This window comes from Hermetia illucens, chromosome 1 (genome assembly GCF_905115235.1).
Source record: "Hermetia illucens chromosome 1, iHerIll2.2.curated.20191125, whole genome shotgun sequence".
Classification (NCBI taxonomy): Eukaryota; Metazoa; Arthropoda; class Insecta; order Diptera; family Stratiomyidae; genus Hermetia; species Hermetia illucens.
Genome location: NC_051849.1, coordinates 198,353,175 through 198,373,803, shown reverse-complemented (window position 1 = coordinate 198,373,803; position 20,629 = coordinate 198,353,175). Strand labels below are relative to the sequence as shown.

The 20,629-nt window shown below is 39.8% G+C and overlaps 1 protein-coding gene across 1 annotated transcript in view; it reads left to right on the top strand.

Moving 5' to 3' along the window:
• The window catches only part of LOC119661781 (A-kinase anchor protein 200), a 228,171-nt gene extending 219,819 nt beyond the window's left edge, over window positions 1–8,352 (top strand). Inside the window, exons 8-9 of the mRNA XM_038071257.1 lie at window positions 1,280–1,363; window positions 6,941–8,352. Coding sequence (XP_037927185.1) covers window positions 1,280–1,363; window positions 6,941–7,024 — 168 coding nt within the window. The 3' untranslated portion in view covers window positions 7,025–8,352. The remainder of the gene's footprint in view (window positions 1–1,279; window positions 1,364–6,940) is intronic.
• Window positions 8,353–20,629: the final 12,277 nt, after the last annotated feature.

Here is a 20,629-nt window from a genome sequence, read left to right as displayed (position 1 = left end):
TTTGCAAGGGTGTAGATTAATCCTTCTCCTTTCACTTTTAAATACATAACGTACATTCCGAAAAAAAAATATCGAAGTAGGAAGAACAGCGGGAATTTTTTCTCAATTTGCATGTTGCTCTAAAAAAGGGGACCATTTAGAATCATTCTTTCTATCTTAAATGTTAAATACAGATTCATTTTGAGAAAAAGGATGAAATATACGAGGTGTTTTCCCATATGGATAAACTTGCTACCCACTCCCCTTAAGGCTTGCAGTTTCATTACGATCAAATCAAAGTGTGCCAAGGCCTTTGCTCAGATATTGGTCCTACTCTCTATCGGAAGTATGCTCTCTTTTTATGAAAACGTTTATTTGGAGCTCAATCGATAGGTACTCCAATTCTCGGAATATTATAATAGTAAAATTTTCAGCAGCGACTGGTTGGCTCTTCTACAAAGAACGAGTTAATTCTTCTGACCTATATGTCGCTGGTGTAGTCATCCATCGTATCATGATTTTCAGCGCTCTAAATTTTTTTCTCTAAGTCAGAAGTGTTAGTTTCTACAATGTTTCCCACAGTTGTAGTCACGCATTTCACTGTGATTGCTGAACGAGGGGTCAGGTTAGCGTTTTCTATTAATTTTTCCTTAATTTTACCATATAGGCAAGCTGTAATCAAAGATTATGGTACTGATCTGTGATGTCGTCGCTCTTCGCCTACTCTTTTCCAATAACAAGTCATTTTTAAGATATTCATCCTTTTTTCACCACCGTACATTTCATTTCATCATATCGTTTTTGTATTCCATTTGCAACAACTCTATCCTGTTGATTCCTGTATACTCAAATTGCACGAAAGAATTTGTTATTAACAATGTTTGTCGCAAACTGTCAAACCAAACACTAGATATTTAGAAGGCTTAATGGTGACTAATATCGTTTGTTGCTATGTATCCATACTATAAATCATACCAAAAAAAATAATGTTCATTGGTATTTTCCAAAAATGTACATCTAACTTAAAAGTTAAGTAGATTCAACTAAATTTAGATATTTTATCATTTCTAATTACTGAATGTTTTGTTAACTGTCATCTTGTGTCCTATTCAGCAATATTCCAAAAAATATGTTGTTGATCCTAGTGATGAATGATGACGATTAGCTTTTGTTAGTGTTTAGTGAAGTTTTGTGTTTACTTGCTTTTCTAAACAAAGCAAATTGTGAACTGTTTTTAACTATAATTTTGGGTCTTTCGTTGCTGGATAAGGTTTTACATTTTGTCATTCACATATTCTAGGAAAATGGCTTTGGTGAAAATCACGCAGCTGATACTTCGGCGACTGAAAGCTTAAATGGGCAAGTTGATCATAAATCAATTGAGGTAAGAAAGAAATTGGAATATTTATTGTCTGTTTAAGAATTCGAAAATATAACGCAGCCCATGAAAGTTTTGAGTAAGTTCGCCGTGTTGAGGAGCAGTTGTAAAGATGGTTACAATTCAACCGTTCACAGAGAATTCTTGATTCACTTTGTCTCAGATTTCCAAACAATTGCATTTTGTGTTGTGAACCCATCGACTTAATACCATATTTCTGAAGTACACAATATCAAGTTCTAGTTAACCAGCTAACATATCATTGCTTCGCAACTCAACCAGTAGACTGCATATATATTTTTATATTTATTTCAAACTAAAAAAGAATAAATAGATGCATTAGTTTATTCGTTTTCGCTAACTTGTCTCACAATATTCTTCTTTACAAGTTTGAAATGAATGAGATATTGTAGTTTTACATCAATAATTTTTAAGATTTATCTCAACTTCTCTATATTTATGTTGTGCCAATCTATTAGAACAGCTCAGTTTCCATAGCTATCAGGAGCTCTTTTAAAAATTAGAGTTTCCTTATCATATATTATTTAAAAAATTTATTTTTACGGACGACTACGGTTACGTCCAGGGCAGAGGCAACTCATCAGACGCTGCACCTGCCTCTGCTCTGAGTAGCGTGACTGAACTGGTTAGCAGATGTAGTTCGCTCTGTTTTATTAATCCGTAAACAGGTTCAGGATGCGAATTATATCAAGGAAGAAAAAAGCGCCTAGTATTTTTGCCCAAAAGGTCGAAGCTGAAATAATTCTTGTTCGGAATTGAGGAAGCCTTGAATCCGCCATCCAGTTGATGGCTGCCGGACCAATTGGAGAAAAACTGCTTCTCATTTTTCTGGTCCAGACAATTAAGGTTTCGTCCAGGGTAGCGACAACTCATCAAACACTGCCCGAAATCGTGGTCGTCTGTAAAATTTTTTTAACTTTAAGTTGTAAGCTCAAGACGCGGAGCCCATAGATAAGAAAAGTGAGAGGCAATTTATTTCCAATTGGTCCGGACCGCCAACAAGTTGATGGTGGATTCTTAATTTCAAACAAGAAGTTTATTTCGCATTTTGTCGACGGGTAGCCGACTGAGGATCGCATTCAACATCGTAGAAAGTGCTGTGTTCATTCCAAATTCCCTTTGACAAACACTGCCTTAATGTAGCCAATCGCGCTTCCAGAATGTCTATATAACATATCTCATGAAGACTTTATACAGAAGGAGCAAATCCAGCGACAAAGGGGCAGGGAATCTCATTGTGTACCTTTCAGGTAAGGACAAGGTACGAGGGTTATTTCAAAAATAAGGTTTCCAAATTTTTTTCAGTCACAGGGAATATTTTATTTGACAAGACAAATACACCATTGGAAATTTTGATCTTTAAACTATTTTTCTACATAGTCGCCATTATTTTTTACGCACTTTTTCTGACAAGTAATCCACTTTTGCAATCCCGCCTCAAAGAAGTCCATCGTCAACCCGTCGACAAATCTAGAAACTTCATCTTGCAACACGTCATCCGTCTCAAATTGTTGGTCGCCTAGATGCTTTTTTAACTCCGGAAACAGATGGAAATCGCTGAGTGAAATATCAGGGCTCTAAGGGGGTGGGCAATGTCTTCCCAGCAAAATTCTTCGGTTGTTGGGAGACATGCGATCGCACATTGTCATGGTGCAGTCTTACGCCTTTGGTGAGTTTTCCCCTACGACGATTTTGGATTGTCCGCCTGAGCTTTTTCTTCGTAATAACTTGTCGAGTTTATCGTGGTCCCTCTAGGCATAAACTCAAGAAGCACTACACTACGCCAGTCCCGAAATATCATTGCCATGAGTTTTCCTGTTGACACCTTCTGCTTAAACTTTTTTTGGTTGGCGACTTCGTGTGTTTCCATTGGCGAGATTGTCGTTTTGTTTCCGGGGCATAGTAATGGAACCACCTTTCATCTCCCGTAACAATTCGTTAAAAACCGAATGACCGCACGAATTTCACCCTTTGCCGTGACGGCGATGCCGGGCTCTATCGCAGATAGCTGTCTGCCCGTCGCGGGCGACGATTGTTGTTAGGGCCGGCGGTGGAGGAACTAGCGAACAAAGCGGTGTTGTCAGATTTCGCTTAGCCTCACACGCGGCAAATTTACAACGCTGGGAATCTTTTGAAACAACTCTCGTAAGTAAGTGGCCCGTGATCCATGTGGTTAATGTATTAGTATGTCGGTATGCCGATGTCGCCTAGATGGCTTTCTTGTGTGTATTTCCCAATCTTATCCCAGCAGCAAACGGATTTGTTCCTCATTTCCTAAGAGAGGAAACATGGATCAATTGCGGAGAATGTTGCGTGTGTTTGCTTCCATCAAGCTTCCTACAGAGGAATTATGAAGCACCATTAGCTCATTAAGATCTATTACCATTATTCCGAAATAAATCTTCAAAGAAGCTCTGCGTTGAATCCTGCTGGTATGTGGGAAGTCATAAACAGCTGTGCAATGTCTATTGTTATGTCAGATGCTGCCACGAGCTTGCAGCAACTCGCAACCACGTGGACGCACATCAATGCACTGCGAAATTTTTGTCGCGAAACCCGTCGTGGTCGAAGATGTACAATGATTTTCCGTCACCATAAAATTTCAAAGAATGCGCTTTATATAGTCTTCTTGGCGTATTTCTTCTGATTGACTTTGCTCAATCCTCCCTTAACATTTTTTAACTTCCTCGTTCGGAGCATTGTTGAACGTTATTCCGCGATCTGGTCAATTCAATGCAATTTCATCCGATCTTTTTTTTTTTGTTAAGAACATCCCCCGTGTGGACTATCCTATCTCTCTCCACTCTCTTAATCTTCCTTATCTAAAACTACAGAGAATCTTCCCTGTGCACTCCCGTTATACTTTCTTCCAGTCTGACAGACAACTTTGCCCCTTCTGACATCACCTACTTCACGGTTTCGTAAAGTAATTGTAACGCTGGAATATTCGGTGATTTTGGCACTTTTTTCTCCTTTTAGGGGCAGTATTTAACGTCATTCTCTCTGCATATTGCCCCTTTTTAAATATATAAATAAATTGGCCTGTGTTTCGACCAGTGACTTATAAGGAGTTACAATGGCTCATTTGGGCTTGAAAGAAATTTATTTCAACCGTTGTTCTTCCACGCGTTTTGCTCATTAGAGTGACTCCCAATTATCATCATCATCATCAACGGCGCAATAACCGGTATCCGGTCTAGGCCTGTCTTAATAAGGAACTCCAGACACCCCGGTTTTTCGCTGAGGTCCACCAATTCGATATCCCTAAAAGTTGTCTGGCGTCCGGACCTACCTAGATATTGTCCTTATAGACTTTCCGGGCTGGATCATCCTCATCCATACGGATTAACTGATCCGCCCACCGCGAAATCATGATATCGCTCAAAGATTTCGTCATTATGTAAATTACGGAATCGTCCATCCTCATGTTGGGGGCCAAAAATTCTGCGGAGGATTCTTCTCTCGAACGCGGCCAAGAGTTGGCAATTTTTCTTGTTCTGCTCCGAAGAATACATGAGGACTGGCAAGATCATAGTCTTGTACAATAAGAGCTTTGACACTATGGTGAGACGTTTCGAGCGGAACAGTTTTTGTAAACTGAAATGGCTCTGTTGGCTGCCAGCAATCGTGCGCGGATTTCATCATCATAGCTTTTAACGGTTGTGATTTTCGACCTTAGATAGGAGGATTTTTCAACGGTCTCAAAGTTATAGTCTCCTATCTTTATTGTTTTCGTTTAACCAGTGCGATTTGATGTTCGTTCTTTTGGTTTGGTGCTGACATTGCCACCGTATACTTCGTCTTGCATTCATTAATGTGCAGCCCAAGATCTCGTGCCGCCTGCTCGATCTGGATGAATGCAGTTTGTACGTCTCTTGGTCAGGGTCAGCCTAGGCAGTCTTATTAATTTCGTCGCGATACCGAATTCTCTCATGGTCGTGTACAGTTTTAAAGTCGATGAAAAGATGGTGTAACTGATGTTCATATTCTAACAGTTTTTCCATCCCTTTGCCGCAGAGAGAAAATCTGATCTGTTGCTGATTTACCGGGAATGAAGCCTCTTTTGTATGGATCAATGATGTTCTGGGCGTATGGGGCTATCCGGCCTAGCAAGATAGCGGAAAATATTTTATAGATGGTACCCAGCAACGTGATATCTCTATAAATTCTGCACTGTGTGATATCTCACTCTTTATATATGAGACAGATAATGTCTCGTTGCCAGTCGTCAGGCATTGATTCGCTGTCCCACACCTTGAGCATTAGTTGATGAACTATTTGGTGTAGTTGATCGCCTCCATATTTAACCAATTCGGTTGTAATTCCATCGGCTCCTGGCGACTTATGGTAGTTAAGCCAATGAATTGCACGGACTGTTTCTTCTATGCTTGCTGGTGGCCGTATTTGTCTGTCGTTATCAGTTGGCGGGAACTCCAACTGGCCGATATCTTGGTTGTTGAGCAGTTCATCAAAATACTCAATCCATCGCTCCAAAATGGTCATTCTGTCGGAAATTAGATTTCTCTCTTTGTCTCGTCAGGATGAGCATCGAGGTGTATAAGGCTTCATCCTGCTAACTTGTTGGTAAAACTTGTGCGCCTGGTGCGGTTGTTCCCTGTACTTTTCTAGTTCACAGGTCTGTTGGTTCTCCCAGGCTCCCTTCTTCCGTCTGTGAAGTCGCTTTTCCGCTCGTCGGAGTTCCTGGTAGGTTTCTGTGCGTGCCCGCGTTCTTTGAGAATGCAACATTCCTCGGTATGGAGAATTCTTCCGTTTCGTTGCTAGCTTACATTCATCGTCGAACCAGCTGTTTCGTTTCTTTCTGCGGCTGGGGCCAAGAATGTTTGTGGCCGTATCAATGATAACGCTCTTTAGGCGGTCGTGAAGATCATTTGCTGATGCTTCATCTGCAGGACATCTGTTAGCTGTGGTTATTGCGGCATCCATTTGCCTCTTATAGGTGTTTCGGAGGGCTGAATTGTGGATGGTTTCAGTTTGAACTCTCACCTGATTGTCAGACGGGATTCTGAGTGATGTTATTCGAGCTCGGAGCACCATGCCAACGGGATAGTGATCCGAGTGTATATTGGCCACTTATATGTTCTGACATACATCAAGGTTGAGAGGTGGCGGCGTTCGATCAACACGTGGTCAATTCGGTTGAAAGTGGTCCCGTCTGGAGAGGCCTTTCATATTCATGTTTTTATTTCGTTTGCTTAGTAAATTTTAGATAGAATATATATCGAAATAATTTTTATTATGTGAATTATATACAAAGGTCTTTTGGGATTATTTCGGGATCTTTTATTTCGTACAACGTTCATCATGTATAACAATCATATATTTGTAGGTGTTTTTATATGTTTGTCACATTTAGCGCATTTGTTCGCAAATCATTTTGGGTATTGGTTTCTCATTATGAAGAATGGTATGTCACTGGTAAACATACTCTGACACCAAGATTCATTGGAGCTTATTAAATATGATTTGTAAAATTTAAGAAGTGATCGAATCATAGTTTTCCAAATCCATAATATAATAACAAATAATATTTCTTCTCCGCAGGAAATCAAGTCCGATTGTTCAGAAAAATTGATAAGCGAACCAACGACGGAACTAGCTGCTGGTACGGTTGAAGTCAAAGAATAAACGCGAACATCACATTGGATCTTTATTATAAAAAGAGTTTAATATAATAATCATATGAATAATGAGTAAATAGCTATTACATAAATTTATTTCAAACGAAACAATTCATCATGATAAATCGATGAATGGCATGACGCAAAACAAAACAACCAGCAACAGATATTACAGATTGATATACGAACATAAAACCAGTAGTACACAATACATTCGAAATTTGTAAACTATTTCGCATAATTTTCTATTTTCATCTATATATATATATGTATGTGTAGTTTTTTTTTGTAAAATGACAAGTGGAAAATATTCAACGACGAGAGGAAAGTAATACATACGTTTTGGATGCAACAAATTAATTTAAAAGAAATTGGTATTTCGATAATGGAACATTTGATTAGGAAGGAAGGAAGTTGCGGGAAATACTGAGAAAGATGGAAAGTTGTTATTGGTTGCACAAACAAAGAAATATTTAAGGGAAGCAAAATTTTTAATTCTCACATATTATTTTATTATAAATTCACACAACTTTATATATATGTATGTATTAAGTATGAAAATTATTCATTTCTTTTCTCTCCTTTATTATAAACATAAAACACACCAATTGCCGGGGGTAGTGATAGCGATTCGCTGCATCCTGTCTTTTCCACTCCTCCCTTTCCTCACAATATTCAAAGCATCTTAAAACATAAGACACATTCGCATTCACATTCATCCCCACATTAAGACACATATACACTCATGAAATCCATCAAAACGAAAATCACCCGCTAAATGGGGGTCAAAACAAGTACTATCCACTAAATTTACAATTTTAGAAATACAATTTACAAATTGTGAACGACTAAATGGAAAACACATTTTTGATAAAATTTTACATTTACAAATATTATCAATCTCTCAATCTGGACATAGACCGAAGTTGCATTTTTTATATACGATTTACAATTTTTTCGTTTCTTTTATATGCAATGCAAGTTTTGCGAACAATATTTAAGTTTCAAATTTACTCTTTAGTGTTTTTAAATCATATACAACAGCATATTTGTAGCAATTTGTAGATTTACCGTAAATAACGCAGAAATTTAAAGAAGTTTGAAGCTAAAGTAAATAAAATTAATATTGGAATGAAGCTGGCAAAGAAGTATCTTAGCAGGAGGAAAATAAACGCAGAATCAAAATTTGTATAGATATTACCTTCGTGTTTATTCATTTAGGCGAGAAAAAAATACATTCGTGTTTTTTTTTTTAAATTTCATTATTTTTATTACATAATTTCATTTTACTGGAATAAACTTTTTAGTGATTTTATAATAAAGACAATTTCAGTTGTTTTATTTTTTAATTTTTAAAACCTACTACTGTGATCAAAAAGTAACGTGAATTTGTTTATAAAATATAAATTCTTTATCTATTCTTCCCAATCAATTTCATCCCCTTCAAAGTAATCCCCGTCCAATAAAACGTACTTTTGCCAACGCTTTTTCCAGTCCTGGAAATAGTGGGAATATTCTTTGTTCGGTATAGCCTTCAAGACCTTCTTCGATTCGGCTCTTATTTCCTCCATCGTGTCAAAACGGCATCCCCACATTGGCCCTTTGGGTTTGCTGAATAGCCAGAAGTCGCACGGAGCCAAATCAGGCGAATACGGTGGTTGCGGAATGATATGAGTCGAGTTTTTGGCAAAAAAGCCGCGAAGAACCAATGCAAAAAATTCCAAAAAGAATTGAGCGATTTTGGCACCAATCGAGACTTGACGCGTTTGAGACACAAAACATCCTTCACAATGATTTGGACTGAGCCATAAGATATTCCAAAACTATCAACGAGGTCTCTAATTGTCAATCAACGATTTTCAAGCACCAAATCTTTGATTTTTTAGACGTGGCCCTCGTCGGTAGAAGTTGCTGATCGTCCAGAGTACGGTTCGTCTGCAACGCGTTCTCGACCCACTTTAAACTCGTTCTACCACTTAAACATTTGTTTGTGCCATAGTTTGATCATCAAAGGCCTTCTGCAACATTTTCAACGTGTCCGCCCAAGAATATTCGTTCCGCAAACAAAATTTGATGCAAGTTCTTTGCTCAACAAAATCACCGGTTTTAAACATGGAAAAATTCAGTTTTAGTTGTTTACAAAATTACGTGTAACTCGGAGATCTTTTTCTTCAGCCTTTGTCCCGTTCACAAGCGGGGTCGGCTCGTTGTGATCAGTTTCGTCATTTGACTCTATCGAATGCCTGATCTGGGTGCAATCTCGAGGCTTTTAAATCCCTATTCAGCGTATCAACCCACCGTTGTTTAGGGCTGCCTTTTGGTCGTTTACCATCGACTTTGATGTTCAGGCCAATCTTGACAAGTGAATTCTCGTTAGCACAAATTGTGTGACCATACCATCGAAGACGCCTCTCTCGCAACTTTTCCACAATCGGTGCAACCCCATAACGATCGCGGATATCCTCATTTCGGATGTGATCAAAACGTGTCACACCACTAGTCCAATGTAACATCTTCGTCTCCATTACCGCAAGACGTCGTTGATTGTCTTTTATAGTCGGCCAACACTCAGAGCCATAAAGACCGACAAGACGGAAGACATTGCGGTAAATTTTAGATTTGATACGTTCGTTGGTACGTCGATCACAAAGAACACTAGTTTTGGAACGCCACTTCATCCAGGTTGCGTTAATGCCTGAAACAATTTCATAACGCATGACCCGAGGTATTTAAATCGCTCAGTTCTGGGCAGATCACTGCCGCTGACAATGACTGTGTCTGTTTCATGGAGATCGGTCGTCAAAAATTCAGTTTTATCCAGATTCAATCTGAGAGCGTGTTCCATGAGGCGGTCATTCCATTTTTGAACAAGTTGCTCGAGATCATTTTTGCTATCAGATGCTAGGAAAACATCATTTGCATAAAGCAGTGTGTAGGGCGTTGGACGTTGGATATCCCGTGTGACTGTGTCCATAACAAGAACAAAGAGGAGTGGTGAGAGGGCGTTTCTTTGATCAATACCAACAGAGACACGAAGTGGTTTTGTTACACCCGTCACAATTTGAACTTTACTTTTACTTTTCATGGTAGAGCAATTGAACCCAGCGCACGAGTTCTTCTGGCACTAAGTGTAACGTATACCAGATGAATTCGTGTGGTACACGGTCAAACGCCTTCTCTAGATCCAGAAAGGCAATGTAGAGGGCGATGCTTCTCACGATGTCTCTCATGAGTAACCGCGCAGCGTGTATTGCGTCAGTAGTTTCGCAGTTTTTGACAAATCCGGCTTGATTCACGGTTATTTCAACGAGTTCGTGAATACGGTTGTCAAGAATTTGTTCAAAAATCTTCTTGGTATGGGGAAGTAATCGGATCGGACGGTAATTTGAACATTCTGCTGGACTACCTTTCTTTTTCCATATTGGAACAGTGGTACTTCCTTGCCAGTCAGATGGTGTTCTTCCTTCCTAAATAATCCGATTAAAGAATTCATTGAGCCACAGTGTTGGATGCCAGCTCTTCGCTTTCCAGAGCTCAGATGCGATGTCGTCAGGTCGTGTGGCTTTCCCCGATTTTATTCGTTTTGTTGCCTCCTCGACTTCAGTTGCGCTGACAGTTAAGTCCTTGGGGTTTTACGTGAGCACCTGTCTGAAAGACTTAATCCCACGGTCTTCTTAGGACACGGATTGATTTTGTGATCACAATCAGAGCTCCACTGTGACAAGCAACAACGGTACCAGTCTATACCAAGTGCATAACTTAGCATCATACTGGTATGGAGTACGGCACCCGTGTTGAAACTCAACACCACGCCGAGGCCCGAAGGTCTCTTCTCGCTTGAGCCACAACCACCATGAAACTCCCACTAGGGGGGCCAACCGCAAATAACCGAGCTGTACTCACATACAACGGGAGTTCACCCGAAGTATGAGAGTCCAGCGGCTTTCCCGGTTCCCATGGTACCAGTATACCCCTGGTAAGGTTTCGTGACCAATTTGCCACTTCAGATGAGTCCCCGTGCAGACTCGGGTCTAATCGCCCTGATTAGGCCTTTGGAGCATTCGCCTACTGAATCACGGCCGGCAAACCAGAGTGATTACAGCGTCTCCCGGTGCCACCACTATGGAGGTTCTCCTCGGCCACTTGGTTTTGGTTTGGCCGATAGGGTTGCCGCCCCATCTTCCTCGCCGCCACCTCTGAGTACCAGTTGCGCTGACAAGTGGAACTGGTCCAAATGTCGGCAATGATTGTGGAAGTGGAGGATGAGCAAATTCTTCAGTTGAAATCTGCTCGAAGTATTGTCGCCTCCTATACGTTGCGGCTCTACAGTTGGTAACCAAAGTACCGTTCTTGTCATTAACGCTACAGAGGTGTTCGATATCCTGTATACGTTCGTTCCGGCTTTTAGCAAGTCGATACAAATCTCTCTCGCCATCCCGAGTGTCCAGTTTATCATAAAGATTTTTGGAATGATTCGCTCGATTTACGTTTTACTGTTCCCACTATAAAATGTAGGAAGATGAGACAATCGTTTGATGAACCATGTATTCATAGGTACAAGGTCATGGGTGTCCACAAAATCGATTATACGCTCGCCTACTTCATTGCGCGCTCCGAATCTCTTTCCCCCATGGCACCTGTTACCGTCTACCTTTCACCCACATGACCATTAAGGTCGCCGGCAATGATGATATAGTCGTCAACAGGCACGTGGCAAGTCTTTTCATCGAAAAGTAGCCAGAAGGCATCTTTCTCGACATCAGGTCGAACTGTCTGTGGTGCGTACGCGGTGAAGAAGTCAATAGTGCGATCAGCTGATGTAATGGTGAGCTTCATCAGCCGATCATCAAATCGTTCGACTTCTTATATGGTATCACGGAAACCCTCTGAGATGGCAATGCCAACACCATATTGAGTGTGTGGGTTACCAAAATAGAGAAGTTTATAGCCATTTTTACCGCGTTCGCGTTCAATGTGGCAGCTTTTGGCACCAGAACATCGGGTTTCTTGCAGAGCGCAGATATCAATGCGCCTTTTTCGAAGGACTCTTGCGAGTTCCTCCATCTTTCCAGTTAGGGTACCAACATTTAGCGTGCAGACACGTATTTGTTTTGCTTGTTTTGTTCGGGCTAACTTGCTTACGTTTTGACGCCATCCATGCGTCAAGAACCCTTGCCCATTTCTCGACAGGACCGGGGCCCGTCCTGCCGCGTCGACTGAGATGGACGCCCTAGCATTTCTCCGAGGCTTGTGACTCAATCCGATCATCATGTTTGTAACGACATTGTATGCATTTTCTTGGTCGACCTGTCGCGGGACCTGTCACCAAGAGATAAGGTAGGATTTAGCAGAGTGGAATAACTCCAACTATACTCTATTTTTCTCTTTCCCTGATCTCAGCATTTTATTTTTGTTTTTACTGAGGATAGTACGTTGCCTCAAACCCTCCTCCTTTACCTGGACTTGGGACCAGCATACTATGTTAATAGCATGGCGTAGTTCGTATAACTCGGAGATAACCAAACTTTTTGAGAAACAGACGCCTGGCAAAGGTTATAGACAGACCTGCCAACCTAGGAAAAAAAATTACTTGCCTTCCTAATGCCCGGGAGTTTTAAATGATAATTTCACTTTACTTTTTGATCACAGTAGTGCAATCAACGATTGGATAAAGCTATTAGTTGGCATCTTGTTGAATACATTACTGTCAACGCCTTCAGTTGAGGCTGAATATATCCTCCTCGTGAGGCAAAACAATTTTCAAAATTTTTCATCATCAAGAAAAAAAGTCTTATGCGTACACCAACGCCCATGAGGACGTAACCAAGAAGAGAAAATAAAATTTTTAACAGGTCGAAATAAATACTGAATAAAATCGATTAGAAAAATTATACATTAAGTACCACAATGTCCGCTAAATTTAATAGATTCACTTAGAAACATAATACAAACAAAAAATCACTCAGGTCGCATTTTTTTCCAACAAGACTGGATGCATATCGAAGACTGTTTTACGATAATTCAAATAGATTTGTCTTCTAAATTTAGAAATAAACAAATCTAGTGATTTGAAGAACGAAAACAATACTAGAAATACATCAATTTTCTCGAGTGAAGAAAGAATCAATTCGAAATCAAAACAATAAGTTTTCCGTTTCGTGAATAATGTAATATCAAGCCGTATGTGGTATGCATGTCTTTCATTGTACTTTTGAATGATTCAGGAGTCTTAGGCAAAGTTTTATCCTTGAAGAATATTCCAGAAAATTCTGCCATTGAATTTTTAAAAGTAACGGCAAGGACGATTCCAAAGATGCACTGAATTAATATTGCACCTTTGGGGGAAGTTACTAAGTTCTGAACACAAAATTGCGAGTCGAGTGTCCTGCAAACAATCCCGTAGATCGGTTGGGTCCAAGTTCCAATCTTGAATTGGAAATTCATTTTGCAACGAGAAATAACCCTTGATCGTTGCAAATATATCCTCATTGTTTATTTTTTTTTTATAAAAAGTGGCGTTATGGCATATTTACCTTATATCCACGGTTGCTAACTCTTCGTATATTTCTCAAGTGAAAAGTTCGGTCTACAATGTCTAATGATATGTTTCTCAATTGACTCACTAGAAGTCGATTGCTGGTTGACTAGTTTTCGCGACTATCAAGAAGCAGCCGCATTTTAGTTCCATCCATTAGAAAACATAATTACATTATTGTAAGTAGTATGATGAAATTATGTGAACATCTATTAGAAGCATCATTTCCCACTTCGTCCCAATTACAGCTGATGGCGAAACTAAGACCTTGCAAAAGTACCAATCAAGATAATTGACTGACAACTCATCAGACACTGTCACACTTCTGCCCTGGCAGCAGCGTGACCGAAAGTGGCGACAGCGATTACCGCTCTATATATAATCGCAAATACAACATGAGTGCGAATAATATTGAAGTGGAATCCGTCGTATGTTTAAAGCTAAACTAGCCCGAAGTAATTTTTTTTTGTAGAGGATGCACGACTTTGTCGATTGAGTCCGCACCCACTTAATTGCAGACTAGACTACTTGAAAAGCAACCTACTTCCCCTCTTGTAGTCCACGGATTCCGCTTTTTTTGGGATAAACACCCAAGTTTTCCAGGGAATACTGACGGTTTCGCCCGTGGACCATAAGAGAGGAAGTAGGTTCCCAAGTGGTCTGGTTCGTTATCAAGTGGGTGCGGACTTCCTGTATCTTTAACTAAAAAAAAGTGTCAATTAAGACTATTCATTTGGTACCCCACATTCAATAAAAAAAATGTGTACTTCTTTTTGTATGTATATGGCCTCGGCTTAAAAATAACGTAAAATCATGTCACTCGTTGCATCCTCGAAGATACACGGTTTCGACGCCCTCAATTGTCTTAAATAACAGAAATTAGGACCAAGGTTTTGTCCAGGGCTTCACCCCTGCTCTGAAAGTAGCGTAACCAAAATCGGCTCCCAGGTGTTATACGCTCCTTTTATATAGAATGAAAATCGTCTAGTTCGGGCCTTTGAGATGAAAGAAATTGGACACAACAACCGGTGTCTGGTCTAGGCCTGCCTCAACAAGGAGCTGCAGACATTCCGGTTTTGGGGCGTGGTCCACTAATTCGATATCCCTAACAGCTGTCTGCCATCCTGGCTTACGCCATCGTTCCATTTGAGGCAGGGTCTGCCACGTCTTCTTTTTCTACCATAAATATTGCCCTTAGAGGCTTTCCGGGCTGGATCATTATCACCCATACAGATTTGGCGACTAGCCCACCGTAACCTATTGAGCCGGATTTTCTCCACAACCAGACAGTCGTGATATCGCCCATAAATTTCATCACCATAGAGACTACGGAATCGTCGCACATGAGGATGTAGAGGGTCAAAAATTCTTGGGAGGATTCTTCCCTCGAACACGGCCAAGAGTTTACAATTTTCTTGCTAAGAACCCAAATCTCCGAGGAACACACGAGGATTGGCAAAACCTTTTTTTGTTACTGTACTGTAGCGCTTTGAGGCTGCGATCAGACGTTTCAAACAAAACAATTTTTGTAAGCTGAAATAGGCTCTGTTGGCAGCCAGTAATCGTACGTGTATTTCATCGTTGTAGCTGTTATTGGTTGTGATTTTGGATCCTATTGATCAGTGCCATTTGATTTTGTGGCTTCTTTGGCTTTTGGCACTGACGTTGTCACTATATATTTCGTTTTATCTTCATTAATGTGCAGCCCAAGATCTCGCCCCGTTTGCTCGATTTGACTGAAGGCAGTTTGTCCGTCTCAGGTTGTTCCAGCCATGATGTCGACATCGTCAGCCTAGCCCAATAATTGGGCGGACTTGATGGATGGTGCCTCTTGCAATTTTTCCAAGGCCAGGTTAAAAAAGATGCACGGCAGAGCATGTCTTTGTCTTAGACCGTTGTTGATGTTATTCATACATTGGTCAGGGTCAGCCTAGTCAACCTTCCTTAAATGATACCAATGTGAAACCATCTGCTTCTAAATTATTCTAAATTCTCCCGAATGCAAGACGAGAGCTGCTAGAAGTTGAAGTTGCGGGCATTTCTTCCGGTTTTCGTATTCGTATGTGGTGGAAGGATCTTTACCTTCAATTTGTTGGAATTGTTATTTTTCACTGGTAAAACTGGTGGTTAGTGCCTGCTCCCCTTTTGATGGCAGCATGTAATTTTCGAATCATCTGTCGTGCGCTTTTTAACAACGTACTCCTTGGTGAGTTTAATGAAGGTTCTGATGATTTTTTAACATCTTTATATTTGGCCGACTATACAACGGTTTAATCTATACATTCCTCTGCAGTTTTGCGCTTTCGCCTTCAGTGCTTGCAAGGTTTGAATGCAACGTTTTTACATCTTTGATTTGAGATAGCCCTAGAGAAAAAACTCGTAAGGCGTCAAATCCAATGGACGTGACAACTACCCGTTGTCTCCGTGCAAACCACATGTCCAGGTATGCATTTTCTGAAAATTTGAAGTAGTGGAAGAAATATGTGGGATATAAACAGCATTTTGTGGAAAACAAATATTTTCAGCTCTGTTTTGTTCGTTGTTGACCGTAGCTGTGATGCCGACCTCTTCGCAAATTACGGACATCATCCATGGTTATGGGGCAGTGCAGGCAGGCGCTGAACAATTTGGTCGTCATTTTCACAGTCATTTTCTCATGATCCCCGATTATAAAGAGGGGAATGAACGGGCTGAATGAGTATACAGACGGGGCTCCGGTTTTTACAGTACCTCACTGAATTCAAATGCCGAAAGCGGGCCACCTGCGCCATGTCGAGGAGAATTTAGTTCTATAACAAGACCCGATCACGAAAACTTTTGCCTAAAGAGGACCAAGCTGCCAGACTGGTTGTACCCTAGAATCGTACAATTCGCATTGCTGAAGATGCGGAGAGGAGGGAGACATTCTCAGAAACTTCCTTTGCAATTGCCTAGCTTTGGCAGAGGTCAGGCTATGAACACTAGGTAAACAATGTTATAGGGAGTTTCTAGGTAGTCAGGTGGGAGAGTTGCTATTCTTTGGAAACGCTGAAGGCTGACTGGAACGATCTGAGGCGGCTCGATTTTGTTTGTTTTTGTGATATCACAACGGCAACAAATGGGGTCCTCAAAGTGACCACTGATACTCATCTATTTAGATAGCTATTATGCTTGTGGTATTAAAACATGCCTTATTTGAAAAAAAACACCTGCGAGACGGACGTTTCGAAAAATGTCTTCATGCAATGTTATATGCGCTCTATATGTAAATGGTTTTTATCAGGGATGTGGTCTGTTCATTGTGGTCAAGCCATGGCGGACATTGAAAACGGTCCATACTCAGCCATTTTAGACTGAGCTCTTCACTACAGCAGTTTCTCCCCATTCATGCATATGTGGTTTCGAAATTGGGTATTTTTTTCTGATGACCTTTATAGTATAAGGAGCAGGCCCACATGTTTTAAGGGGTTGTTGTTTGTCATCCATTTTTATAAAGGAGGAAATTTGATTTGATTCGTTGTGGTTATTTCCGCCGCAAATTTCCGACAAAGTAATCTTCGTATTGTCGTTGTTCAAGAGACTGTGGTCGAGCTTAGCCAATGTTGTAAAGCGTCGCCTTTGATAATGATATAGTGTGACAGACTACCAAATGTGTTATAAAGTTTAGCACAACTTAATGTAGGGAAAAGTGCGTGCGCATTATGGAACTGCATACTCTTCATGTTTTGATTGTTGTACTTCTCTTTAACAGGTTTGTCGTGATGGTGGAAAGGTGGGGGAGGATTCCTCAAGCCCAGGAGTTATCTAGGTGGCTTGGAACATACAATTTTGAAGAGAAGTGGATTCACCCGGCCCAGTGTTTCGTCTCTACCATCCACACCGGACTGATTTCAGTTAATTCATTGGGGAGTGCCATACTCATGCACTCCAGGAGGGTGATCAGACCTAAGTCTGCCAGGGAATCATTTGAAATGAATCTTGCCCTTGCGGGAGTGTGGTTGTGGTTGTGCCCATATCGAGGACAGGGGTCCCCTGTCCCTTCATTGCGGCAAAGGTGTTAGGTAGACCTTGCACTCACTGGTATACATGCTGAGCCTACACTTAGGTATATACCAGTACCGTTGTGCCAGTCACGGTGTAGCTCTGATTGTGGTCTCCAAATCAATCCGGATCCGAAGACAACCGTACAATTATGCCTACATAGCTGATAGTCACGATAAATCGCCAGCGCCTTCCTATCACTCTGCTTCATAATTGCATTTGTGTGTCTTATGTTGTCATCAAAATGGAGTCTGCTCAAAGACGAGAGAAACGGGTAAACATGAAATTTTAAGCGGTGAATACAGTCTGATCAAATTGATCCAGTCTGGTTAAAAAATATCATTTTTATGTATTCTAATATAAATCTTTATTATTGCCTTAAAAAATAGACTCCTTTTGCGCCAATACAAACATGCCTACGCTGAATCTAATTTCCCATGCATTTCTTATAGGTCTCTGCCGGAATGACCTTTAAGTTCCTTCATCGAATTTCTTTCCATGGTCTCAATCGACTTATGTTTCGTTCCCCGGAGTGGATATTTGACTTTTAGCAACAGGGCAAGTCGAAGGGAGCCAAATCTAGCGAGCAGGGTGGCTTAGCAATGAGTTTTCTCCTGTGTTTGCTAAAAAAATGAATCCTAATCAGGCTGGAAGGTGGTGAAAAATCTATAGGCTGTTTGCTCACAAATTCGGCGGTTTATTACGTAGTATTAATTAGTATTCCTAATTGACCGTTCGATCTTCTGAAATGAAATAGAGGTGAACCACACCACGGTATTCGAAGAAAACAATGAGTATTACCTTGATTTTCGACGGACTTTGATGTGGTTTCGCCGGGTTAGGTTCACTTTTGGCAAGCCGTTCGCTTGATTGTTAGGCAGTTTGGTAATGGGTTTAGTAACATAACGATTTTGAAAACTTTTATGAACATTACGTATATTCATAAAAAAATAAAACTTGATTTATTCCAAAACTTGCGTCTCGTGCCCAGTTAAAATGTGTTCAATGAGTTCGGGGTTATTAACTAACCTTGGCAAGTATCTCTTTTGTGACCACTTCTCGACATCTTTTTTGGAAAAAAAATCAGGTCATTTAGTACGAGTCTGGCGGCAATGTGTCTAGTTGATCCAAAATAGATGTTGAGAGCTCCTGCTATCCCCTTTATGTCAATAAGACGATTTTCGAACACGATTTCCTTTACTTTTTTGATGTTATCATCGTTAACAGTTGTGGATAGGCAACTGAGGTAAGTTTCCTATGACCTCCCAATCCTCGTTGGGTATCGATGTATCTCGCTCAAATTTCACATGAGTCTTAAAGAAGATTGTATCAACTTAAAAAAAATTTTATCGAATCAGTTTAGGGCGCGTATTTCAGTGAACCAGTCCAGATCAAATTTGACTAGATTGCATGTACTGAGAGCAGAAGTGCGTATCTGAGAAGCAATATAAGACATTTTCCGGTTTGTCTAGTAGCTTTGTGCTCATATCCATATGTACGACGAGCAGAGAATTAAAAGAAGGATAAAAACAGCCTAAAACTCCTGAAAATTCACTTGAATCCTTCAGATTGATTTTTTGTTTTCCCATGCATGTAACTTTCCCATAAATCATAAGATACATCCTTGGTCCCATATATTTGAAAGACAAGAACAAGCAAATATGAAACAAATTTATTGAATATAATTTCTAAACTGCTTTCTATGCAAATGTGAAATTCTAACGAGGAAATGTTCACTTTTCCAACAAAACGTATCAACTTGGGAGTCAATGAAATAATTAATTAGCGAACCTGCATTATTAGAAGCCACCCAAATCGAAGGTGGCAATTTCTGGTCTAACTTGGCTATCGAAATCTTTAATTAAAAACTTTTCTTTACAAGATTTCAATTACTGTAACTTGTAGCAAGACGAATTACTCGTTCCACTGCAAATTTATAAACTTTTCTAATTATATGTTAGGTGCCGATTGTGATAAAGAAAATTGTTGAGTGTGATCGTAATCACGAACCTTGTAGGGAACTTTGTCTGTAATTGTCCTTAATAAACTCAATTTAATATTCTTCGACAAGAATCGAATTAATCCTGTCCCTAACATTGAAACTTTTGCAACAAGTCCTTTCCACGTAGCATGTACTTAACTATATCCTCCTCATCTACTTTTTCTGTAAATTATACAACAAAAGCAATTAGCGTAAGTAGATAATAGTTTTTTTTAATAACTATCGATTTTATATCATTAAATGTGTTTCATATGATATTGATGGGAGTATAAAAGATATTAAAGTCAAAATACACGTAACGATTTTATTATATATACAAATACAATCTAAGTATGTGTAACTAGAAGCTAAGAAGAAAAAAGGAAGTACTGTAAGGAACCAAGACGTAAAGTAATACAGGTTAGCTGTAAAATTGAAATAATTGTTCTGGGCGGAACCTAAACACTTTTGCGACGCAAATTTTCTTTGAAATACGACGTTAGAAGATACTTTGTGCTTATCTGAATGTGGAACACGGTTTTTGGTCGCTTCTCAATTGCTAACTACAGAAAACTCCAAATGGAATGATCGGAACAGTAACGCATAAAATGCTTGAACGTAGCCATTTATATTATTATTATTGCGTTGTTTATTATATTTGTAAACTATGAGACAAAGAAGCAAATATACGACGATTGATTATTGTAATGGATTTATAAAGCTTTATTTTAGCATATTTATTGGGAAATGTGTGATTTTATGGAATACATTCTTTTGGAAAAATAAATACCTATTAAATAAAAAACAATTATTTTAATTTCTTATCTAATTTGATCAAGCACTTCTAGCCGGATAACTAAACGTCTTGTACACAAATCATGATTCTATGCCCTACCAAACTACAAAATGAATAGAATTACATCGCAACTTATAACAACTGAAGAAGAAAAAGCAATTTTTACTAAACATGGAGAAATTAGACAGTTGTAATGATCTTTTAAAGTTAGCGATGTCTCGACTGACTATGTGGAATGACTACAGTCTATCAGGAGAAGAAAGCTACCTCAAAAACCTAG